Source organism: Blastocystis hominis (assembly GCF_000151665.1).
Source record: "Blastocystis hominis, Singapore isolate B (sub-type 7) whole genome shotgun sequence assembly, scaffold_1".
NCBI lineage: Eukaryota > Bigyra > Opalinata > Blastocystidae > Blastocystis > Blastocystis hominis.
In genome coordinates, this window is record NW_013171816.1 from 131,801 (window position 1) to 156,489 (window position 24,689).

Consider the following 24,689-nt stretch of genomic DNA (forward strand, 5'->3'; position numbering starts at 1 on the left):
AAACTCTGCTTCCACAGCAAGCTGCAGGAAATCGAAGACCTGGATCTCTCCGGAAATCGGATTGGAAACTCGGGGTTTTGCAGTCTTTTTCGCACCTTTCAACTCGTGGATGTCGTGTCTAGAATTCGGTTTCTCGATCTGTCAAAGAATCGGATCGGAGCGCAAGGCATCAAGGACGCTTATGCCCATCTAAAACAGTGTTATTTTCGGAATCTAGAAACGCTTCGACTAGGATGTTGCTCGTGTTTCCGCTCTTTTCCCTCTAGACAATCCGCTGAACAAGCGAGGTATTCAGACGATTCTGAACGTGTTTTCCTTTCATTCGCTCCCCAATCTGCACTGTTTGGACCTGTCAGGTATTCCGATTCGTCTCTTCTCGATTCATCGTAGGAATCAAATTGGGAAACGAGGGAATGACAGGGCTGGCTGTTTTGTTGCGAAACAGCATCATGCCATCGCTCTATGAGCTGGAGTTGAGAGAATGCGGCCTTAACGAGCGGGAGCTGAGTCATTTGAGTTTTGCTATTCAGGATGGCTTCGCTTCGACACTTCGACGCCTTGACCTCTCCCAGAACGCGATTAAATCCAAGGGAATTCAAGCCATTCATCGCATGCTGAGCGCTGAGTTCCTCCCCAACCTGGAAATATTGGATTTGAGCGAGAATCACATCGGAAATGAGGGGATTCGAGAGCTGGGAAATGGATCGAACTTGCGATGTCTGCAACAGGTCAAAGTGTTGTACCTGTGCAGAAACCAGATCACAGACGAAGGAGCCAGCTGCATTTACTTGTTCGTACGAAACAAAGTCTGGAAGAGTATCCAGCAACTCTTTCTGGATGGTAGGAGTGGGTGAGCGAATCTGACAATGCAGACAATTCCTTCTCCAAAATATCGGTTATTCATCTGCAGTCGCTTGTGAATATGAACAATTGCCTGAACTGCATCTATCTGAACGAAATGACCAGACGGCGCGAGCACTTTCTCCATTTTGAATCCTCTACAGAAGACAACTCAGATAAAAATTCTCCAGAACAAAATGATTTGGACAGTACGCTCCTCCATCCCGACTTCACTGTAGACAGCGAGGAAGACGAAAAGCTTCTTCAGGAAATATTCGATGATTCCATTGATAACATACTTTATCCTTGTTCTCTTCGAAGGACGAGTGATGACAAGGATGGGAGTTGGACTCCAGTTGATGTCAATATGACCCCCATTCCAGGTCCAGTCGGTTTGGGTGTTGATTCTGATGTGTATCCTAGTCCTACAGCTTGAATATTGTGTATACGTTGTTTGTTGGCAACCTTTAAGTTTTCACATTATCGCTTCTCGTTCGCTGCAATCGAAGTTGCACTCCAATCATACACACCTTTCAAAAGCTGTTTAGCAAATAGAAAAGGTAGAGAATAAGGGGAAAGATTTTTGGAATTATTGTTTCAAATTAAATGACCTATATCCTATGGATTTCATATCAATCCCATTTAGTCCGCGTTACAAAAGTAATGCCCGTATTGTACTCTTCATTCTAGGAGGTCGTTTAAACGATGAGGATATAATTCAGGAAATCTATCAAAAAGGCCTTTGTATGAGTCAGAAGAAAATCGCCTCGTTTCTGGAGGATGAAAATTATGTTATGCGTAATACTTTTCCGAGCATTCAGAAATGTGGCTTTGTTTCATGTTGACACGTGTTGTGACATGTAGTCAGTTCTTCCGCACACACTTCAGCTGGATGGATATCTTTCAGTCTGTTGTATTGAGTACATTTTTGCAAAAGACAAAGCTTCGCTGCCTGATATCCTTTTCGATTGAGCGTTCATGGTGATCCTTTATTTTGCACAGATCGTCGATGCATTACTTCTGAAACTTCCATATACTGTATATTATCTCTTTGGTACCTACGAACGTGAATTTCTTTTAAAAGAATTGTATAAATTTCTGCTTTCCTTTTGTAATTGTTATCCCAGTTTTCCTGATTGTTTATTTGGGGTCAGCCAGATTCATCAGCCGATTATCAAGTTTCTTTAAAGTATTCTTTCTCAATGTAGACATTTGATCGAAAATGGCACTCATTACTGGAAAGGGAATTGTGATACTCTATCCAAAGAGCTTCTTTTTGACTGTGCAAGATTGGACGAACGTTATTTTATGAACGACTACCTGGATCGATTTAGCTTTGACATTTGCATTGTACCTCCGATTTTTCGATTCCACGTAGAATCTAATCGAATCAGCACAGGAAACTGCGAGTCAGCGCCTTTCTCTCTTCATCAAGGACAAAACGAACAAGTGGAATTGTATTCCTCGCCAATACAAACTTTTCGAATCGTTCTATTTTCATTTCCCGTATAATCTCTTAGAAAAACACGCCTCTTCGTTAAAGAATACGAGTTCTACCTCATCCGCGTGTTTCTTCATCGGTTTTCACCCTCTTTTCTCTCTTATTCTCTAGCTACTCCCGCCCTGATCAAAGCATTTCATTCATCGACCCCACTTCAGGAGGAACAATCGAGTTTCCTCCCTGTCTAGTCACGCCTGCGACCTCCAATCGGGACTATGCGAAGGGGAGTTTGATGGATCGGCTCCTGCTGAACCAGCGAGCGCCGTCGACGGCGTGCTTTGAAAGTCTTTTATTGGATTCGTTGCTGCTGTTGAATGAGCGAAGCGCCACGGTGCAGGATCTTCTGTCGTCGATGAAATCCAACCCGTTTATCAATTCGAGCAACGACACTAGTTTGCTTTCTGTAGGGGAAGGAGGAGAAGGAAATGAGGTGTGTAGGCAATTGAAAACGTTTTACATTACTATCTGTCTGTCAACCCCCACAAGCACTTCTCTATTAACCTTAACCAGCAAAGCCTCAAGTATACGTTGTGTATTTCTGAATCGATTGTTTCCTTGAACAAACAAACAAACAAATTGTAATCAAATGGGTCAATCATTTTTATCCATCGCTTTTTTTCTGGTTGGGATCAACCTCATTCTAATTGTGTTGGTATCTCTCACTCGATTACTTTTTTTTTATTTTCAACAAACAAATCAAATGTCTAAATCATCGTCATCCCATCCATTATTCTCTTCTTCTTCTTTTCCCTTCTTCTTTTCTACTAAAAACTGACCCATTGACTGCGGTTTGAAGTTCGGAGAGCTCGGATTCGCTGGAGAAGCGATCACTCGAATCGAAGTCGGCGCCGTGCTTTGGCTCTGCGTCGCCAGCGACGAAATATCCACTTTCATGTCCAATCCCACTTCCGAAAACAGATCCACTCCATCTTTTTTCTCTGGAACCGACGGCTGTGACGTCAGCGACCTCCGAATTTGCTTTTTCTACTCCTCATCCCATCGATCTGCGCTCACATCGCGCGTCAATTTCAATCCAGCGCCGATCTTCGAGCGTTTCACAACCACAGGACGCACTTCCTCTTTCGATTCCCCCGCGGTTCCGCTTCGCGCCGTATTGCACATGCTGCAAACAGCGTGATTCCCGCGATTCAGGTACTGACCTATCCCTCAATCGCGCTCCAATCCATCACAAGCCGTGCATCGCCACGAATTATCCTCCGAGAGCGTTCGGACGGACTCTCGCTGGTTTGATTCATTTCGAGTTTGGTCCAGAAGCCGCTGCGATTCCAAATCATCGCTGGATCGTCTACGCAGTAGCAAGCGATTGGCGGCGCTACAGTCCGATCAGTCTGCGGCTTTGGAGCTTTTTGATGAGGAAGAGAACGCCTGCGAGGGTCAGCGTGAAGAACGCCAGCGTGAAGAGCGAGAGAAGAAGCGTAGCGAAGAAACTGCGGCGCGTGGTGACCGGAACGAGTCCAGATTCGGCTAAAACAGTGAACGTGTTGCGTCCCTTTTCGCGGAGCGAGACTTCGCAGCGGATATAATACAGAGAATGGGAGTGAAGGCCAGAGAATTGGACCGGCTGGGTCCGCTGATAGGAGACGCGCGTGGTGCGGACTTGATTGGAGTCCGCGTCGAGAAGCAAACATTGCGCGTCTTGATGAAGATTGTTTTCGAGGGTGAACGAAAGCAGGGTTCGAGACACGTCCTCGACCACCACTTTGAACTCCACTATTTGTTAAAACAAAGAAGCAAACGCAATACCAGGATCCGTCTCCGCGTGAACCTGGACTAACTCCTTCGCCGAAACGCCTTTTCGCGTTTCAGCGTGGCACCAAACATCGTATTTCGTGTTGGACTTGAGTCCCTGGAAGAACAGCGACGCGCGGTTCCGCACATAGCGAAACGTTCCGTCCTTCACCTGCTCCACCGACGGCGCGTCCGCCGCCGGCTCCTTCGCGATGCACCACACTTTGCACTCGATCGAGGCCGTTAAAAACAGCTCCAAGCTCACCGGCGTGGCCTCGAGAATCCGCGCCTGGATCTCCGGGAGCTCCGGCGGCGTGGCTTCGATCGACTGCTCGGTGGGGCCGTAGAAGACGAGATCGTCGCGACCCATGCAGATGATTCCTCGCACGGTGGAGATGTCGGCCGTGGCGAGGCGGAGCTGCGGAGCATCGTGCGTGACCCACTGCCCCATGATGCTGATGCGGCGCTGGAGACTCGCGATGTTGGGCGAGGAGGCTCCGTTGAGGAGGATGACGCAGGCGAGCTTCATGCGAACGCCGTCTTTCACGACGGGCGTGACGGAGATGTAATCGCCCTCGATGGCGAGGGAGAATTCGAGGGGCAGGAAGGAGTAAATGGGGTTGGATTGGGAAGTTTGGGGAGCTTTCTGGCGCGGTGAAATCTTGCCAGAAATGACGGAAGAAGCGGATTGGGATTGAGATGCGGATGAAGAAGATTCGGAGCGAAGAGTGGAAGGAGGAGTCGGTTTGCGATCCTCTTCGTGGGGTTTGGAGTCGGTTTGTGAAAGTTTGGATTCGGTTTGGGGAGTTTTGGGTTCGGTTTGTGTGGCTTTCGAGGATTCTCTGTCGGGAAGAGCGGGGCTGTCGCTTCGTTCGGCGGTGTTCGCTTCGGATTGCGTTGTGGCGGAAGCGCTGGGCTGCTCTGTGGGGGTTGCGATTGTGGATTCATCGGAACGAAACTCGTCGACAGGACGATCGGTGGATTCGACGGAGTTTTTGTCGCTTTCCGAATCGGACGTCTTTGATTTCTTCTTCTTTGAGGTTTTCTTCTGGGAGGTCGAAGAGGTTTCTTCTTCTTCTTCTTCTTCTTCTTCTTCTTCTTCTTCTTCTTCTTCTTCTTCTTCTTTGTCATCGTCGTCATCGTCGTCATCGTCGTCATCATCTTCATCATCATCTTCCTTCTTCTTTTTCTCTTTGTTATCATCTTCCTTTTCCTTATCGTCGTCCTCTTTTTCTTTTTCTTTCTCATCCTTTTCCTCTTCTTTTTCTTCATCCTCCTTCTTTTCCTTCTCCATTTTCTCCTTCTCCTTCTCTTCTTTTTCTTCCTCCTCCTCGATCTTCTTCTTTTTCTCTTCTTCCTCCTTTTCTTCTTCTTCTTCCTTCTTCGTCTTTTCGTCTTCCTTTGGCTTCAATTTCTTTACTTTCTTACGGTGTGAGACAGTCTCGGTTTCTTTCGTATTGTTCACTTCTTCGCTAGTTGCATCAGTTTTAGTTTTCGTTTTTCTCAGATTTTTCTTCTTTGAAGACTTTGTAGAGGCCGAATTACCAGTTTCACCATCATCTTCTTTCAAACCCTCTGAATCTGCATCGGAGTTTTTACTCCGTTTACTTTTGACTTTTTTTAGTTTCGGTTTTTCGTCATTAACGTCATCCTTTACGTCTTCCTCTGTCGACTTACGTCTCGCCTTTTTCTTCTTCTTCTTCTTCTTTTCTGCTAATCCATCGGACTCTAGCCCTTCTTCATCCAGAGTACTACTTTCTTTCGTTTTCAAACGACGATCCATAGCATTTGAGTAAGAAAGCTCATTATTTAATTTCTGGCTCAAATCCCTTGAACCTACAGTCCATTCGAAACAACGTGACCTACTTTCAAACAATTGCGATTTTGGATCTGATCCACTTAGCGTAATTGACCCAGATACTACAAGAACGTAAAGCAAGACCACTATGTTTCAATGTTGTAATTCACTATTACAAAGTGACTTTATAGTAAACATGACTACTCTAAAACTACAAAAACGACTTTAACAATCCTGTAGTAGTATTTATAAATCTCTTGTTCAGTTATCACCAATTCCTTCATAATCATAGCGTATGGAACAAACAGAAAAACAAATCTGGAACAGGTATACACCTCCATTCTGGCACCCGACCACACAGTTTCCAACGCTCTTCTCAAAATACTCCTCTTCAGACCGCCTTACTCCGGTCAGTTTCTCCACAGGCAGCCACTCAATGGAATTAATTTGCTTTCCGCAACGGACTTCGTCTTCCTTCTCAAAACTCACATTTTCTCCATCTCTTGCCAATCGATACAATCCAATCATTCCGCTTTCCGTTCCACAAACCACTGCGACTTCCTCGTCTCTCTTCATCTTGCTCGCTGCGACCGCCGTTACACTTTCGCCCAGATCTATTTTTCCCACTTCCTACACAACATCAGCATCATCATCTCCTCTTCTCCCTACTCGAAGTTTTCCTTCTCCCGGACAGAACTCCCACGCCTTCACACACCCGTCTCGACTCGCTGTCAGCAGAATCGCGCTCGTTTCTCCGCTCCACGCCACATCACAGTCCCAAATAATGCGACTATGCGCCTTTTGGAATGTCAAAAATCCCTCGAATTTTCGGTCTTTCAGCCTCCAAATGCGGAGCTGTCGATCCTTTCCTGCGGAGAGAAGGAACCGCTCGGTCCCCACGGAGAAGAAGCATGTGGCAACGACGGTGGTGCGATGGCCTGCAAGGTATTGAATGCGTTTTAAGGTTCCTTCAGCGCCGCTGTCTGCGTTATCCCAGACAGAAAGAACGCTATCGTCCTCCTGCGATCCCTAGAAAGATAAGCAACGTGTGTGAATTCGAACGGTGGTGGTAGTGACTAAAAGATCGGTTTCGGCGTCATAATCTAAATGAATGAAATTGTGAGTGGTGTAGGCGTTATAGAGGAATGAAGATTCTGTGAAAAGCGTTCCTTTGCACAATCGACTTTCGTTTAGATTGTTGCTCCCGCGGTTATTCACGACTTGAAGCACATCGAGCGATACGAGCATTTCCAAATCGCTATCATTCGCCATCAGCATCATGGCGTCGCCTCCCTCTTCGTCTTCTCGATCGATTTCCACGGGATTCACGACCTCCACGGCGGCCTCGCTCTCGGGAATCAAATCAAGATGGAACTTTCGAAGAGTGGATTGTGCCTGTTCGATTGGAATTCCTTTGTTGCTCAGCCCCAATTCGGGAGCAAAACTGGACCAAAAGAAGGTATCGTTCAGTTCTATTTCTCATCGAATTTCTCAAAAGGAATACGTTCTATGGAAGGATGTTTGATCCTAGCGGAATCCGCAGACTCCACCAACTCATTCAACACGAACAAATTCAAATAAGTCGTTTCATACACTCGGCATTTCTTCTCTTCATTGATCGTCACCAGCCGCCCGATCTCTTCATTCGACAGCCCCAATCCCTCCATCCCGCGGTGATCCCTCATCCACGAAACGCCCGTCACTGGATAGCCATGCACCACTGGACGGCCCACTTCCTTCCATCGCCCGTCGCGGTGCTCCCGGCCCCACAGTCGAACCGTTCGGTCCAACGAGCACGAGATCAGCAGATGCCCGAACCGCGAAAACCCCGCGCGCGCCGAGGCGAAATGCCCGGAAACGAACGGAAGGAGCGTGAAGGGACCCACGTGATAGAAGGATTCGATGGAATTCGATTGGGGTTCAAGTGATTTGGACTCATTATTGATGGAGTTCGATCCATTTTCGATGGAGTTCGATCCATTTTCGATGGAGTTCGATCCATTTTCGATGGAGTTCGATTCATTTTCGATGGAATTCGATCCATTCTCAGCCGTTTTCGGCTCGTTTTCCTCCATTTGCGTTCCCTCTTCGATCGAATTCGACGCTTCCTTCCATCGGAACATCGCGCCATGATATCCATACGCGAAAATCTCCCGTTCCCCGCGGCGACACTGCCAGAAGGCGCCGTGGAAGCCCTGGGAGCCAATCAAATGCGGCTGCAGCGTGAGAACGGAGGAAAACGGTCCCTCGGCCTCGACGGACTCCGGCGCGAAGACGCGAACGGAGGCATCGAGCGAGGCGGTGAGGAGCAGAAAGGGCTGAACGAAGCCGGAGCGGAGGAGCTGGACGGGATACGGTTCCACCGATGAAACGACCGTCTGGGAGACTTCGATGACGGATTCGAGAATCATCGAAAACGGCTCATTGGCCACAGCGAAGCATTGGTGGGTCCGCGAGACCTCTGTGGTCCCGCGGAACAGCTTCCAGACGCGGCAGCGACCGTCTTGCCCGGAGGAGAGGAGATGCCAGAAGGAAACGCCTCCCGCGGGGAGGAAGGTGCGATGGAGGCGAAGGGAAGTGATCCAGTTCTCGGACCCCTACGATGAAACGCCCGGAGGAGGGAAACAGAGAGGACGCAGAGATGCTGGAGGGAGGGAGAGGCGAGATGGAAGGCGTCGACGTAGAGCTGGCAGTCGGTTCCCGCGAGGAAAAGCAGAAGAGAGCGGGAAGAATTGGAGATGGGGAGGATCTCGATGGCGGTGTAGTAGACGTCAGGATTGGGGGACTGGCAAGAGAAGAGCTGCTCCCAGGGGGCGGAGGGGTGAGAGCGGTAGAAGAAGAAGAGAGATCGCTTGTCTGTGGTGAGGATCACTATACTACTGTGATCGTCTACTGCGCGGCAACAGACAGTCTCTAGAATAGAGAAGCAGCTCGTAAGTGTCACCTATTAGCTCCCCAACAGATAGAACCTGGTATGACTTCCACAGATCCTGAAAAAAAGGAGAAAATGCGTAATCTACCTCTTCTTTCTTCCAGAAAACGATGTCACCTCCACAATCGCATGAAACAAGCTCATTCTCTTTTAATACGAGAGACATATCATATCCCTCTGATTGCTCGGGAATTAGTGAGAAACAGTTAATTTCAGTCTTATGATATTGAAGTATACAATCTACCGCAGAATTCTAGCATATAAAACGACAAAAGCAGAAATACATCACTGTTGATAATGACAATATCATTTCCTGATGCGTATGCAACAAATGAACCATCTGCTTCAGAGCTGTGGCTTAAAGAGTCAATACTGCACTACGCTTGAGAAACCTTGAAGCAATTCAGCTGGTCATTACAGCCTCGAGAAGTAAAACAATTTTTAACTTTCATCGAAGAAAGAGTTGAAGGGAACGAAAAACAATATTCCCGCGGCAATAAGAAAAAGACAAATCATCGCTTATTGTGTTGAATTGTAAGGAGATCAGTCAGTATACTGCGAATATGAAATAGTTGATAGATTGGGAACGATTAGATGATAATGAAGTATTAAGAATGTTGTATGGAGTTTGTTTTTTATTAGCGAGGGTTAATGATTGACGGCAACGTTAATGCTCGTGTCAGTAATATTGATAATCAACAAACTCGTATATTCTAGAAGATTAAGTGGTGTAGTGGAATAATGGAAGCAATAATAAGGGGTGTATTTTGATGCCATGGAAAACCCGAATAAGTTATCTACGTATTTGTCAAGAAGAGGTGAACACAAAAACAGCGCTAAGAAATCTTAGTTTGAGTTTTCATTTCTATTTCGGGGACATTGCACGCTTCTGTCGTGAAAAGGAGGCGTTGGTTCTTAGAGGTGATAGTGACTTTCTTGTTTTCGAACTGGAAGGTATTGTTTTGATTGACGGTATCAAGTAATTGTTTCATCCTCGGGTGTATTACTAGGAACTGATTTTGTGGCATTTCAATGTTAGCAGGGAGCAGCTTTATTATTTCGTTACTCTACGAGGGAATGACTTTATTCGTGCTTCGAATAATGTCTTAAAAATAGACGAGAATACGAAAATGTCTCCTTCAGAGACTCTTGAATATGTGAAACAGCACTTTACACAAGCAGTTACCACAACCAAATAATACCAGGAAGTGAAAGAGTACTATGAAAATAGGCAAGTTGAATACCCATGGAACTCACTGACTCTTGACAAGCCTAAGGCGACAACAATAAAGCAGCGTGTTAAGCAGGGTAGTACTGCGCGCTCTCTTCTGAGGATTAGAATTCTTGGAGGATATTTCTATGACTACACAGTTCTATTATCAATACAACGCTCGTAATATCGTGTTTTCGCCTCTCATCACTATTCCTTTTTTCAATGCAGTTTATTATCTAGACCAATGTACTTACAAATAGATCGCTTTGTCGTAGTTTCTGTTTTCCGAAAGATATACCAGAAATGCTACAAGGTACTAGGGAACCAGCCTTATATGATGTTGTATAACACTGACGTCAGTCCCGTACCATCCAAAGAAGAGGTGGAAAAAAGGTTTGGTTATGAAATGAAATGAATTGAATGTAGAATCGAAGATAATATCGACTATGCATATGAACGAATGATAAAATTCTGCTCTATGAGCACAAAACCTATTCGATCAAGAGTCAAAATCCTACAATCGTTTTTTTCAATGATTAGGTGTCCACAGGGATTTCAAGACCCTTGTATCTACATTTCTAGGTAGCCTATTTTTGTTATTATGAGTTAGACTCACTCAGTATGTAATGGCAAAGATTTATCCAGATGAGAGGGAATTGATAAAACAGATAGTAGAAAGCTTGATTGATCAACATTTGAATTATCACCATCATATTGTAACAGTGAGCAAGGATGTAGAGGATCAAAAGTTAGCGTTTATCTTGTTCTGCTGTTTGAATGTGTGAACGTGAAAAAGGATTCAATATTAGATGGCTTTTGGTGCCGTACTGACAGTGTTTACATTGCTGAAAATGAATAATAATAACAAAAAGAATAGAGAAAAGAATAACGCAAGAGTGTGTCGTTCATTTTGCTATTAAAGCAAATACATAACATTACTGTTTATTATAGATATTTCAGCAAATGAATTTTGTAGAATTGAAAATTGCTGTGAACTTCAGCAAAGGACATTCTTGCATACCAACATAATATGATTAATATAACAATTACTACTCTTTTCTTTAATAAACATTATATAATTGTATTAGAGAATTACCTTTTTTCCCGATTTAAATAATCAGTCTCTGGATCATTTACAGTAGCAATTAATCGAGAGTGACAGGAAGAAGAAATATCTGCAAAATCATTAAATGTTATATAGTTCTACTTGAAAAAGACTTATTTTTCGTGTAGAAAAATGCATAAGGTAGCTCGATTCTCTGAAGATTTGGAATATCTCAATACAATATTCATAAAAAATATCTACTTTCCAATGTAACGGAATATACCCAATAAAAACTCATAAATACTGAAGAAAGGTATTCCAAATTTGGAAGATCTAGATTATATTCGTTCTAATAGCATCATTTTTACTTCGCATTGTCAGTGAACATGATTCACTCTCAATTCCACTCAGTGCATCCCTACCAAGTGTAATGGATCGTAATGATGGAAGATCTACATCAATCACTTCATTCAAATTTATTCAATACTTTCAATTATGGTTGATAGGGAAGCAGTAAATCCTCCCGATATTCTAATTTCTCGTAATTTTGGAAGGTCTTACAATAATGAAACATATTAAAGAATACTTCGAACAATAAATGAACTAAAGCAGAAATTATGAGATGAAGACTCACGGCCTCCAATACTAATTGATTCTAGCACAGGAAGGTTTCTCAGTTCAAATTGTCCAGCATAATCACAAAAACTAAATTCTCCAATAATAATGGATTCTAAAGATTTGCAGTTTATTATGTGGAATGATCGATATATACTGCACACTTTTACCAAAACATCATTGTCATTTTTATAATTAGATGAATCCATTAGGGTGAATGAATCTTTACCAATTTTCACTTGCCTCAATCTCATTAAACCATTTATTTCAAATGTCACAACATCTTTGAAACAGTTATCTCCAATCTCCAAGGATCGCAAAAAGTTCAATTTCGTAATAAGAAAAAGTTGGGCAAAAGAAAACGCATAGTCTCCAATAGTAATGGATTGTAGATTTGGAAGATCTATGCATCATTCAAATATACAAAATTATATCAATACCTCGAATCACAAACGAACTATTATAGAAATTGTTTGATCTTTTTTGAGTTGACCCAATTTGAATGGATTGTAATTGTGGTAGATTCTTCAATTCAAAGTCGCCAGCATAATCACTGAAACTATATTCACCAATTTGAATGGATTCCAATGATTCACAATTCAATATGTGGAATGATTTTGATTCATTATCTCCACCATCATTCTTTTTCTGAGTAAATGAATTCTTGCCGATTTTGATCGTTTTCAATCGATTCAATCCATCGATTTGGAATATTTGTATTGATCCAAAACAATCATTGCCAATTTCGATTGATTTGACTTTAATGAATCGCGAAAAATCAAATACCGTGTAATGACTGTCATTACAAGTCCAGTTGGGAATAGTTATTGCAGTAATGGATGAATCAATTGATTGAATAATATCAGAATGATGTATTTTTGAAGGCAAGTAATTCAGTAATGATTGATGTACATCTACGAAATAAAAAAGATGTGGTATGTACTATAAGTGGCTCCTGAATGTATATATAAAAATGAAGAAGACAGCTCGGCGTTTTGAACATTAGGGATATCTATATACTATCAATATTCTTTGTTTTAAACTACTTTCCAGTGTTACTGAACGAGGCCGATGAAAACTATATCCTTTAGAATTAACAGTAGTTAGACTTGGTAGATCTATATTCAATTTTTCAAATCATTTCATTTTTACTGCGCATAGTAAGTGAACATGATTCATCATCCCTGTTTCCATTCAGTGCCCCTTCACCGAGTTGAATGGATTGTAGTGATGGAAGATCTACATCAATCATTTCATTCGAATTTAATCAATACTTTCAATTATTGTTGATATGGACCAGTCGAATGCATGATCACCTAATGTAATGGATTGTAGATTTGGAAGATCTATGCAACATTTAAATATTCAATATCATATCAATACCTCGAATCACAAATGAACTACAACAGAAATTGTATGATTCACTTCCAATTGTTCCAATTTGAATGGATTGTAATTGTGGTAGATTCTTCAATTCAAAGTCTCCAGCATAATCACTGAAACTCCATTCACCAATTTCTATTGATTCCAATGATTCACAATTCAATATGTGAAATGATTTTGATTTATCATCTCCATCACTATACTTTTTCTGAGTAAATGAATTGTTTTCAATTTTGATCGTTTTCAATCGATTTAATCCATCGATTCTGAATATTTGTACTGATCCAAAGCAGTTATTACCGATTTCGATAGATTCAACTACAGAGAATCGCGAAAAGTCAAATATTGTATAATCAATATCATTACAGGTCCAATCTTTAAGAATAACACTTCAGATGAGCTAATTGATTGAATATCTAAATATGTATAGACTTCAGGAAATAACGCTTCACAACCAAAAATTAATATGTCTATACTATCCCTGTTAATATTATTGACAATTGGATGTTGAACATAACGAAATGAATTAGATAAATAAAACTTATCGAGATTTGGAATGTCTAAGTATTATAAATATTCTAGATTCTGAACTACTTTCTAATGTTAACCATCGAGGCCAATAGAAACTATATTCTTCAGATTCGATAGTTTTCAATTTTGGAAGATCTATTCAATCATTTTATTCAATTTCATTATTACTGCGCATTGTCAATGAATATGAATCACCATCTCTTCCACCAAGTGATCCTTTACCGAGTTGAATGGATTGTAATGATGGAAGATCTACATCAATCATTTCATTCAGTTTCATTTAATACCTTCGATTATTGTTGTTAGTGAATCAGAGAATGCCAATTCACCTAATGTAATGGATTGTAGATTTGGAAGATCTATGTATCATATATATTCAATATCAGTTCAATACCTCGAATCACAAATGAATTCTCAAAGAAATTGCATGAGGCACGACTAACTTTACCAATTTGAATGGATTGTAATTGTGGTAGATTCTTCAATTCAAAGTCTCCTCCAAAATCAATAAAACTCCATTCACCAATTTCTATTGATTCTAATGATCCACAATTCAATATGTGAAATGATTTCGATTTATCATTTCCAAAATCAATTTTATTCTGAGTAAATGAATTGTTTCCAATTTTGATAGTTTTCAATCGATTCAATCCATCGATTCTGAATATTTGTACTGATCCAAAGCAATCATCGCCGATTTCGATTGATTTGACTTTAATGAATCGTGAGAGATCAAAAGTAATGCAATGACTATCATTACATACCCAATTTGAGATTGTGATTCTAGAAATTGATGATTTCATTGATAGAATATCCATATAACTAATTCTTGGTGCGAATAGTGGCTTATACACAACTAATAATGATGTCGTGATGTGAAATAAATACATTTTACGAATGAATGCATTACAAATTGAAATGAATCAGGTATATTTAAATTTCGAAGATTTGGAATATCTATTTACAATCAATATCTCAAATCAAATTTACGTTCCAATATTACTGAACGCGGGTTCTTGAAACTATATCCTTTAGAATTGATAGACTCCAATTTTGGAAGATCTATATTCAATCATTTCAAATCATTTCAATATTACTTCGCATGATCAATGAGCAAGATTCATCATTTTTACCGCAAAGTGTGGATTCACCCAATTGCATGGACTGTAATGAAGGAAGATCTACATCAATCATTTCATTCCAATTCATTCAATACTTTCGATTAGTATTGTTGGAGATCGTGAAAATGTACCATAACCTAATGTAACGGACTGTAGATTTGGAAGATCTATGCAACATTCAAATATTCAATATCATATCAATACCTCGAATCACAAACGAACTATTATAGAAATTGTATGATTCACGTCCAATCGTACCAATTTGAATGGATTGTAATTGTGGACAATTCTTCAATTCAAAGTCGCCAGCATAATCACTGAAACTATATTCACCAATTTGAATGGATTCCAATGATTCACAATTCAATATGTGGAATGATTTCGATTTATCATTTCCATACCAATTCCTTTTCTGAGTAAAGGAGTTCGATCCTATTGACAATTGGGTTAATGATTTCAATCCATTAATTGTGAACGTTGATACACTATTATACATATCATCTTGAATATTCAGTGTTTGCAGCAAATCTAAATTGCATATACGAAATACTGTTGATTTCTCAAATGCATATTTTCCGATTGATATTCCAATCAACTTGGACAAGTCTAAAATATTATACTACATATAGTTGTAATAATACTTTCTAATTCTAGAGATGATGAATGAAAATTATATGAATCAATTTCAGTTTCACCAATCTGAATGGATTGTAATTGTGGACAATTCTTCAATTCAAAGTCGCCAGCATAATCACTGAAACTATATTCACCAATTTGAATGGATTCCAATGATTCACAATTCAATATGTGGAATGATTTTGATTTATCATCTCCATCACTATACTTTTTCTGAGTAAATGAGTTCTTGCCGATTTTGATCGTTTTCAATCGATTCAATCCATCGATTCTGAATATTTTCACTGGTCCAAAGCAATCATCGCCAATTTCGATAGATTCAACTACAGAGAATCGCGAAAATTCTAATATTGTATAATCCATATCATTACAGGTCCAATTGTAAATGAAAATGGAAGTAGATGATGATTTTATTGATTGAAGGTGAAAACGATGATTAATATTTGGTAATAGTAAATCAGATACATCTAAATAGAACTGAAAATAAACAATTACTATGTTTGACTAAACAAAAAACATGCTTCAATGTAATTTGTAGTTTTACGTTTTGAAGATTTGGAATATCTAAATACTATCAGAGCTCAATACTTTCAAATACTCTCCAATACCAATGAGCGAAGATTGCGGAAATTTAATCCATGACAGTTGAAACTGGATAAAATAGGAAGATCTATATTCAATCATTTCAAATCATTCATTATTACTGCGCATTATCAATGAATATGAATCATTATCATTTCTTCCAAAGAGTGCTCCAGTTGCAAGTATAATGGATTGTAATGATGGAAGATCTACATCAATCATTCCATTCAGTTTCATTCAATACCTTCGATTATTGTTGATAAGGATTCACAGAATGCAAAACTACCTAATGTAATGGATTGTAGATTTGGAAGATCTATGCATTATTCATTTTCAATATCATATCAATACCTCGAATCACAAACGAACTACAATAGAAATTGTATGAACCAATTTGAATGGATTGTAATTGTGGTAGATTCTTCAATTCAAAGTCGCCAGCATAATCACTGAAACTATGGTTACCAATTTCTATTGATTCTAATGATTCACAATTCAATATGTGGAATGATTTCGATTGGTTATTTCCCCATTCATTCTTTTTCTGAGTAAATGAATTGCTTCCGATTTTGATCGTTTTCAATCGATTCAATCCATCGATTTTGAATACTCTTTCATATTCAAAACAATCATTGCCGATTTCGATTGATTCCAAAATCAAAAACCAAGAAGCATCCCAATCATCCAATATGCAATTGTCAGTCAGTTTCAAATGTTTCATTCCGATATTCAGTGGTTCTGAACCATCTCCTTCATAATCAATATCACTTTCAATTCCATTATACCAGTTGCAGTCCATTAATAATCGTTCTTTACGGTCATATATTTTACCAATTCCAAATTGCTTATCATCACACCAATATCCTTCATATTCAATCGCTCTATTATTATGATAACTCGTTCCATATCCAAATCGTTTCCAATTGATCATTATGCCCTTGTACACCAAGAATCCATCATCATCATACATTTCACCATATCCAAATGGAATTCCAAACTTGTTTTCTGTCAATACCAATCCTTCAAATCGACTTCCATGTTCCAAATCCACGATTCCTTCTACTACTATGGATTGTTCTTCATTGTATAAAATAGCACCAATTTGATGATTTCCAATCACTTTCAACACTTTCTGCTCATTGAGCACAAATCCTTGATTCATGAATGCTCCATTATTGAACAGCAATACTACACATTCTTCATTACTCAAAAAAAGTGAAATCCAGCCATCCACAATATATTCATCATTCAAGAGTCCTTGTGCGTGTTGAATAATGGAATTATCTATACAATTCCTGATGGTTGTAGAATTTACGAAATCAGCATTTAGTTGCATGGAGTTAAACAGTTTTTGTTATCTTCACGACCTTAGTATTTTTAATGTAGTTTAGTATTCTGTACAATTAACAAGAAATCACTAACTCTTTCGTATCTTTGTTCATATACCTCCTGAAAATGGCGCTATCGCAATCACCTTTTTATTGGAAAATGAATAGCTACTTACATAATTATAAGAGATGCATCTATCTTTTCAGCAAATGTATTTACTACATAAATGGATGAAGAGAAAGAGTTTTTACCACATATTTGAAAACTACTTCACCTGTATTATTATAATGCTAAATCGGTGACAAAAGTCCTGATGGCTTCCTGAGTCTATGTTATACTCTCCCCTCTTCAGTATCCAACAAACAATATGTAATCAAATAACTACAATTCCGGCTTATAACTATGTACCAAGTCCTTCATTCCAAACTTGATCTTCTCATAGGGAGGAATTCGACTCATATCAAGACTATCAATATCCGGGCAGACTATATTCAGCTCCACTGTTTCAATTGTCGTCTGACCCAACGGAGACACTGATGTCATTCCCATCCCATTCAATGGCGTGGCTGTCGCCGAAAGCACCGAATTTGGGCTCTGCGCCACTGAAGATACGCTGGACACGCTGGACACAGCGGACGCAGTCAAGATCGGCTGTCCCGCGTACACGGATTGCATGACCGTGTTTTTCTGAACGGGCTGCGCGGACTGCACGGTTTGCACAGTTTGCACGGCTTGCACGGTTTGCACGGCTTGCAGGGGCTGTACGGGATGGACGGACTGCATGGTCTGCACTAACGGCGTGGAATGGATGGGACGAACCGTCTGAATGACCTGCGCCGGCTGCACGAAGGAGACCGATTGCGAAGGCAGCACGGGATGCACGGATTGCACGGACTGCATGGGATGTCTGGGAGGCACTTGCTGCACCTGGCTGAGTGGCTGCATTGTTTGAATGGGCTGTATTTGTTGGACTTGTTGTACCTGGTTTATTGACTGCATTTGATTCATTGGTTGTATTTGGTTTAGTGACTGCATTTGGTTTAGTGGCTGCATTTGGTTTAGTGGCTGCATTTGGTTTAGTGGCTGCATTTGATTCAATGGCTGCATTTGATTCAATGGCTGGGCTGTTTGGATGGGCTGCAGGGGCTGGACGACGGACATCAGCGGAGCTGGCTGCTGGGGATGCATGGTGACCGTGATCGGGACGGGCGCGGCGGATTCGTTGAGATAGTAAGGCTGGCTTGGGACATAGGAAGATGACGACATGGAGTCGAGGGGACTACCCACAAAATTGAGGCTCTGGCGACGAGGCGAGGGAGAGGTGATTGGATAGACATTCACAGAAGTGTAGGAGTTAGAGCGGGAATGACGAGGTGGAGGTAGAAAGGGAGACTCGGTAGATGGCTGCGAGATTACACTTGCAGGACTGTTGCTTGTACAGGAGTCAATCCGGTACGAAGCTTGGCTCACAGCTGGTATGGCAGCTACTGGTATGGCAGTAGTGCTCGATAACCTCGACTTCAATCTCTGGTTTTTATATCTTTCGATTTCCGCTGGAAGATCCGGAAAATATTCCAGCAAACTCTAATGCTTATTATCCAACTCGGAATGCTACACAAAACTCTTTGACATCTATTTGGGAAGCATTTATCAGGCGCAATTTCTTCTTATATCTCTCGGCGAGTTCTTTCAAATAAAACACGCTTACAAGCTGATCAAAAATACTGATATCGGAACGGCCAATTTGTTCTTGCGTTAGTCTAAGTTGTTTCCGTACATCGTCAATCGTTAACGATTGCAGACTCACTGTCATATTTAAGCGATCCAATGCGCTTTCCTTGGCTTTGATGATTTCATTTTCAATAGCTTGCATAGTATAACAAAAAACTGAGTAATGAATCTCTAAACAAACAAAGACCTCTTTTTTCAATCAAAAAGAAAACTTAAAGTAATCTCTCTAGTACTGCATTCCAATCCTTGCAGTAATGAACATTCGGCTCCTTAATTCCGTAGTGAGTCCACGGATACTCTCCGAAGATAATACAATCCTCACACACAGGAACACACTATCGCTGACCAACATCACCATGTTCCTACCTCGAGCACGTACCGCTCTCGATCATCAATAAAGATTGAAATGTGCTCTTCCTGACAAAGAAGACTCTTCACTGGACGATCTTTGCTACATGGTATTGGAAACTTGACATTATAAAAAATACGCGACTTCGTTGTCACAATAGCGATCATTCGCAAAAATAAACTTTTCATAAGGAACACCGTTCAGATTATGATTTAACCAGTATTCGGTGGCTTCCTTCCAAATTTTCTACTGTTTACACTACTCTTCCATCCCAAACCTCGTCTCTTCCAGAAATAAGAATAATACGATACTTTTCACTCAATTTCATCAGGGCTTCTCTTGCACCAGGAACGGGCTTTAGCTAAATCATCATCAAACAAGAGAATAGATACATATTTGGGGTTTTCCTTGCAATATTCCGCGAATAACTTGCCATACTAATCTCAGACCAGTTTACACACTCCTACCTTCTCTTCAGTGATGTGGAAATACTTCTTCAAGTCGTACTCCTTGAACTCTTCGTACTTCACATCCAATCCAGAAGCCTTGCAAAACTTTGGAATGAAGTCCTCCATTAAAAGACAAAGGACCTCATCACAGTCAACCCCGATAATTTTCTTTTCCATTACAAATAATATGACAAAAAACAGTATTCTTCTAGTTTTCACCTGCTAGATGATTCTTTATCATTTGCAACAAACAAAATACCCAAGCAGAATTAAAACCTTCTTCATTATTGGAGAGTGCTTCTCACAAATTGTCTATATGAACAACGGTACGAATCTGTTACGTATATTCAAAATACAAAGGAATCATCTGTTTAATGCAGGAAATCTGACGCGAAGTCAGCGACGACTCAGGCTTCTGCACGCACTTATCGAAAGCAATGTCGGCCAACTTTCTAGAGGATTCCTAAAATTTAATATCTAAAAAGCAGTCCTAACAAGGAACAAAGCTTTATTCTGCAGATTGTTCAGATTCTGTTGGAATTGCTGCCTACAAATAAAACGCAAATACACGTCCCAGTACTGATAGTCCGACATTATTGACAGTAAAGAATCACAAGGATGTTCAAAAAAACAATATTCTAAGGCAGAGAAACTAAAGGCAGAGTGTATGTCGTCCCGCTCCACTTTGATTCATTTCAGGTACAACATACATTATCCAAACTTCATAAATATACATAATGCAGGGTTCTAAATACGACAACTATATACTAGATAGCGTGCTATTTCCAAAACAAACACTTCAAAAGTTACAGCGCAAACGGATTTGCATGAATCGTTATACTCTCGATGATAATATCTCGCTTGGGACGATATTTCTCATTTACCTCAACGGCCTCCATCGCCTGCAGAGTGTCCATTCCATAAATCACCTTTCCTATGATTGTGTCAACATTGTCAAGTTGGCTTTGCCTGTCGTAAATGATATAGAACTGGCTTTTGTTCGTATTCGGGTGCTTCTTCGCCATCGCTACCATGCCGCGACGATCAAACTAGAGAAATATCAAAGAAACAGTGACCTACTTTAATGCTTGGATGGAACTCGTCTTCCACCGGAATTCCGTTAATGCTTTCTCCTCCCTTGCCGGTTCCTAGTTACAAGAAGCGCAGAAACAAATACCTGTCGGATCTCCTCCCTGAATAATGAATCCTTTCATATTTCTTCGACTCAACCCACCCTCAGACAAACTACCTGTGGAACTTTGTGTTATCGTAATATCCGCTTGCACAGAGAGCCAGGAAATTCTGCATATCACAATCTTCTTTTTACGATCAACCTGCGTGTTCTTAGGGATCAATTCGCAGAACAACTCAATCTTGAGATCTCCCAAGTTCGTGTGCATCGTGAGCGACTACACTCCTTACCCTTCCTCCTCCTCTCCGTACCATTTCGAAAGCTCCAACTCGTTTCCAACAAACACAGAAACTATCCTTATTTCACTTTCTTCTTCTTCTTCTTTAAATACTCTGCGGCTTCAATCCTTCTTCATACGGCTCCAACTCCGTCGTCGACGCATCCACCACTCTCCTCTCGTTAATCACGAACACATCCATGACCGTTCCCATCGCCGAGAAGTCCTGAATCGTCCTCACATGGCTCACATTGTCCGTGATCGTCACCGTCTCCACCAGCAGCGGCTTTCCCGTCCGAATATCCACCGCCGTCGTCATCAACAGATACGGAGACACTTCCACCGTCTCCACTTTGCACTCCGCGTACATGCCATCGCTCATCTCCACGCGCAGCTTCCCGTTCCCGATCGGCTTATACCGGATCGTTCGCACCGTCACCAGACCCGTCCGATCCACCGAATTCCGCGCCTCGACCCAGTATCCGCGGGGATTGAACCGGAGTTCGCAGGAGGTTATGGGAGAGGGGCTGGCGAGTTCCTGGGAGTCAGAAGAAGTCCAAGAGGAGGGTACCTCGGAGGGAACGACGCTCTCGCCGGACCATTTGCCTTCGAGGCGATGCATCACTTCGAAGATGAATCCGCCCACGACGGAGACGAACATGCTCTTGAACACGCGATTGGGGAACTCGTTGCTGTTGTAGAGAGGGTTGAAGGGGGTTGCGCGCTTCGGGACAATCGCGGACTTTTTATTCACTAGGAGTGAGGATTGGATGAATAAACGTACTTTCATCGACATCGGGAACCATTACAGTGGGATATGTTTCCCATTCGTCGCCCTTGTCCCAGGTCTGGTCCCAGACACCGTAGACAGGATCGAATCCGGCATGGTGATAATCTCTAGAGGTGAGAAAATGCAATAAAACAAGCCTACTTATTCTTGAGCGCTTCATCGTGAATCAGTTGAGCCAATTCTCCGTAGTTCACTTTCGAAAACGAGTTGACGTTGGAGTACTGGTGGAAAACGGTGCTGTCTTCATGAAGATCATTCTCCATCACTGTTGTGTTGTCCAGCAGCTCATTACCATTGTACTGCAATACGATATAGTCCGGGTGTTCGCAGAGTCCGGTGTCGATATACTTTTGTTTTACCATTGCGATCAGATCCGTTCTTTTGACGTGGATCCGGATATCCTTCATGCCATTGATTGTGCCATCCGAGTTGATACATTTTATATGGATATCAAAGGACTGAGGAGTGACTTCTGGGGTCGATGGCTTTTCTTCGCTGGTCGGCGAAGTCTCCGTATGAGTATCGATAGGTGTTTCAGTCTCCATGAAAAAATCAAAAATTTGAAAAGCGCTAAAAATCCTTTTCCAGAACTTTCCGTTTTTCTGGAACTTTTTTCGATTTTCCTTTTCTTTTTTTTGAATCAGCGTGAATCGACGTGTGGCACTGTGTAGCACTGTGTAGCAGCGAACAGCAATAGAGATCAACGACTATCAAGCACCGACGAGTATCCACACGAATCAACGTGGTTCCACCCTCAACAACGCATGTCAAACCAAACAGCCACATCGCAACATTACAATACAGAACGCGTCAAGGCAAAAAAGCAACTTAGAGACGAATCTGGTAATCTCCGGACCGCGTCATATATCGGACCCACTTGACGGTCTGGTAGGAGCTCTTCTCATACACCTTCAAGAATCGGACATGGAGTCCGGACGCAGTGAAGGACGGCACGGCAAAGATGATATTGATGGGGGGCTTGGACCAGACCTTCTCCGTGGTCATCTTCAGCATCTTCACCTCCGCGGCGAACGTGACCTCCTGGCCTCCGGTGAGCTTTCGCAGCGTCCAGTCGATGGTCTGGTCCTTGGCGTTGTAGGCGGCGGTGCCGAAGGCGGCCTTGGGCATCACGTTGGCGGTGTTTGGCGGGACGGGGAGCTTGATATCCACATTCTGCGCCGAGACCTGCTTGCTGAAGTTGGCGATCACCTTCACGTTGATCTTCAGCGTGGTCCCGCTGATCTCCTCGTACACCGGCAGGATGCGGAACGGCAGGTTGATGTTCTCCGTCACGCGGTACTTCATCAGCTCGAACTCTCCGTCGGGCGGAATGAACGTGATCGTGCGGTCCTGGTCGAACCGGCCCAGCCGCACGCACCGGTGGAACGAGCAGTCGTCGATCTCCACGCCCGCGCCCTTCCCGCGCCGCTGTCCCTTCGCCTTCTTCTCGTTCGAGATCAGCAGCTTGTCGTTCAGGCCGAAGCGGCACTCGGGCATGCCCGTCAGGTACGCCTTCATCACGATCTTGCCCACCACTTCGCTGTGCAGCACCGCGCCCGTCTGCGAGATCAGCAGGTTCACGCTCTCCAGCGTGTCGATGAAGATCTCGTTCTTGCGGTACGTGATGCCCTCGCGACGCCTACCCTCAACGCCATCCCTCTTCTCTACCAATCGATCGCTCCCGTCACCTGCGAGGTAATGCTGCTCGCGTCCTCCTCCACAGCGTCGTTCGCCTTCCCCAGACGAATCAGCTGCTTCATCAGGTCGATCGCGCAGTTCTGCGGGTATCCGTAGTCCAGCACTTCTGCATGTTACGCAAAGAGGGAAGATCCACCATCGAAGATTTCGTACACCACAGAGAACTTCTCACGAAGGTCGTCCTGCATGTTAGATCCGCGCTTCTGCATCGCCTACAGCCTTGTAATCCACGCCGAAGTAGCTCTTGAACATCTTCACGAGATGGAAAAGGAAGTGGAAAATCATGCCTGCCAATCATCCCGATCCACCGCGTCCTTACCGGGAGAAGCGTTCTTCTTCGTTACAGCGACAATGTAGTGGTCACTGTTACGGACATAGATGAAGGTCGTTCCGTCAATGTACGTAATAGGAGGATTGCTTCCAGTATCCTTCTTTGCAATAACGTTTGTTCGGAAAGCATCGGCACTCTCTTTTGTCACGTCACTTCTATCCACTCAAAGAAGGATACTGCAAAATACCGATAATAACGAGACACGATGTTCTTTCCCTTTGCATCAATCAACAACAACGCGCTGATCATCTTATATCTATGTCTATTTAGGATAAGATTGAATGTTCAAAAGATTGCAAACAAATCACACGATCTACCTTTTTTCAAGCAATAATGCTTGTATCAATGAAATCCAGGGGGTCCAAATGAATAAAGATTGTCGTGGGAAATGAGATGAATGATTTTGCACCCCCACCCATTTAGAGAAAATCAGGATTTTCTCAATAAACATTGATAAGGAATAGATATGCTATATAAATTGTGAATAGAGTTGTATAGTAGCGGTGATTGATAGAATATTGATAGATTGTGAGAGAAAGTCATCATTATGGAATTGTATATGTATCGAATGAAAGGGATGAGTGTAATAGTGAAATAGGATACAATAGAATCAAAAGTCGAAATTGAGTCGTTTTTTTGTCAACCCTATTTTTCTCA

General features: G+C 42.0%; 10 protein-coding genes; 3 read left to right on the forward strand and 7 right to left on the reverse strand.

Moving 5' to 3' along the window:
• Positions 1-611: 611 nt before the first annotated feature.
• GSBLH_T00000679001 (uncharacterized protein) lies at positions 612-1,276 on the forward strand (the record flags this gene model as incomplete). The annotated part of the gene is made up of 2 exons (XM_013038923.1): positions 612-840; positions 873-1,276. The coding sequence occupies 2 exons, from the start codon at positions 612-614 to the stop codon at positions 1,274-1,276; spliced, it is 633 nt and encodes a 210-aa protein (XP_012894377.1).
• A 1,258-nt stretch (positions 1,277-2,534) lies between these two features.
• GSBLH_T00000680001 (uncharacterized protein) lies at positions 2,535-2,923 on the forward strand (the record flags this gene model as incomplete). XM_013038924.1 has 2 exons in its annotated part: positions 2,535-2,744; positions 2,780-2,923. Exons 1-2 carry the CDS (start codon positions 2,574-2,576, stop codon positions 2,921-2,923), a joined length of 315 nt encoding a protein of 104 aa, XP_012894378.1. The 5' UTR covers positions 2,535-2,573.
• Positions 2,924-3,039: 116 nt separating this feature from the next.
• Positions 3,040-6,114, reverse strand: GSBLH_T00000681001 (uncharacterized protein). XM_013038925.1 has 3 exons: positions 6,065-6,114; positions 5,957-6,034; positions 3,040-5,926 (listed from the first exon to the last, which is right to left on the reverse strand). The coding sequence occupies exons 1-3, from the start codon at positions 6,084-6,086 to the stop codon at positions 4,080-4,082; spliced, it is 1,947 nt and encodes a 648-aa protein (XP_012894379.1). The 5' UTR covers positions 6,087-6,114; the 3' UTR covers positions 3,040-4,079.
• A 35-nt stretch (positions 6,115-6,149) lies between these two features.
• On the reverse strand, positions 6,150-7,555 carry GSBLH_T00006103001 (uncharacterized protein; the record flags this gene model as incomplete). The annotated part of the gene is made up of 4 exons (XM_013038926.1): positions 6,150-6,518; positions 6,558-6,917; positions 6,951-7,360; positions 7,393-7,555. 4 exons carry the CDS (start codon positions 7,553-7,555, stop codon positions 6,150-6,152), a joined length of 1,302 nt encoding a protein of 433 aa, XP_012894380.1.
• Positions 7,556-10,659: 3,104 nt separating this feature from the next.
• On the forward strand, positions 10,660-11,082 carry GSBLH_T00000683001 (uncharacterized protein; the record flags this gene model as incomplete). XM_013038927.1 has 1 exon in its annotated part: positions 10,660-11,082. One exon carries the CDS (start codon positions 10,660-10,662, stop codon positions 10,816-10,818), a length of 159 nt encoding a protein of 52 aa, XP_012894381.1. The 3' UTR covers positions 10,819-11,082.
• Positions 11,083-19,192: 8,110 nt separating this feature from the next.
• On the reverse strand, positions 19,193-19,981 carry GSBLH_T00000684001 (uncharacterized protein; the record flags this gene model as incomplete). XM_013038928.1 has 6 exons in its annotated part: positions 19,193-19,341; positions 19,373-19,457; positions 19,495-19,601; positions 19,633-19,716; positions 19,748-19,792; positions 19,823-19,981. The coding sequence occupies 6 exons, from the start codon at positions 19,979-19,981 to the stop codon at positions 19,219-19,221; spliced, it is 603 nt and encodes a 200-aa protein (XP_012894382.1). The 3' UTR covers positions 19,193-19,218.
• Positions 19,982-20,060: 79 nt separating this feature from the next.
• GSBLH_T00000685001 (uncharacterized protein) lies at positions 20,061-20,421 on the reverse strand. XM_013038929.1 has 4 exons: positions 20,385-20,421; positions 20,300-20,351; positions 20,146-20,267; positions 20,061-20,116 (listed from the first exon to the last, which is right to left on the reverse strand). Exons 1-4 carry the CDS (start codon positions 20,396-20,398, stop codon positions 20,089-20,091), a joined length of 216 nt encoding a protein of 71 aa, XP_012894383.1. The 5' UTR covers positions 20,399-20,421; the 3' UTR covers positions 20,061-20,088.
• A 189-nt stretch (positions 20,422-20,610) lies between these two features.
• Positions 20,611-21,204, reverse strand: GSBLH_T00000686001 (uncharacterized protein; the record flags this gene model as incomplete). Its single annotated transcript, XM_013038930.1, has 5 exons — positions 20,611-20,853; positions 20,885-20,952; positions 20,982-21,022; positions 21,054-21,106; positions 21,139-21,204. 5 exons carry the CDS (start codon positions 21,202-21,204, stop codon positions 20,611-20,613), a joined length of 471 nt encoding a protein of 156 aa, XP_012894384.1.
• Positions 21,205-21,285: 81 nt separating this feature from the next.
• On the reverse strand, positions 21,286-22,546 carry GSBLH_T00000687001 (uncharacterized protein). XM_013038931.1 has 4 exons: positions 22,145-22,546; positions 21,998-22,110; positions 21,785-21,966; positions 21,286-21,751 (listed from the first exon to the last, which is right to left on the reverse strand). Exons 1-4 carry the CDS (start codon positions 22,264-22,266, stop codon positions 21,320-21,322), a joined length of 849 nt encoding a protein of 282 aa, XP_012894385.1. The 5' UTR covers positions 22,267-22,546; the 3' UTR covers positions 21,286-21,319.
• Positions 22,547-22,786: 240 nt separating this feature from the next.
• On the reverse strand, positions 22,787-24,300 carry GSBLH_T00000688001 (uncharacterized protein). XM_013038932.1 has 6 exons: positions 24,220-24,300; positions 24,021-24,187; positions 23,918-23,988; positions 23,838-23,883; positions 23,672-23,807; positions 22,787-23,642 (listed from the first exon to the last, which is right to left on the reverse strand). The coding sequence occupies exons 1-6, from the start codon at positions 24,279-24,281 to the stop codon at positions 22,832-22,834; spliced, it is 1,293 nt and encodes a 430-aa protein (XP_012894386.1). The 5' UTR covers positions 24,282-24,300; the 3' UTR covers positions 22,787-22,831.
• Positions 24,301-24,689: the final 389 nt, after the last annotated feature.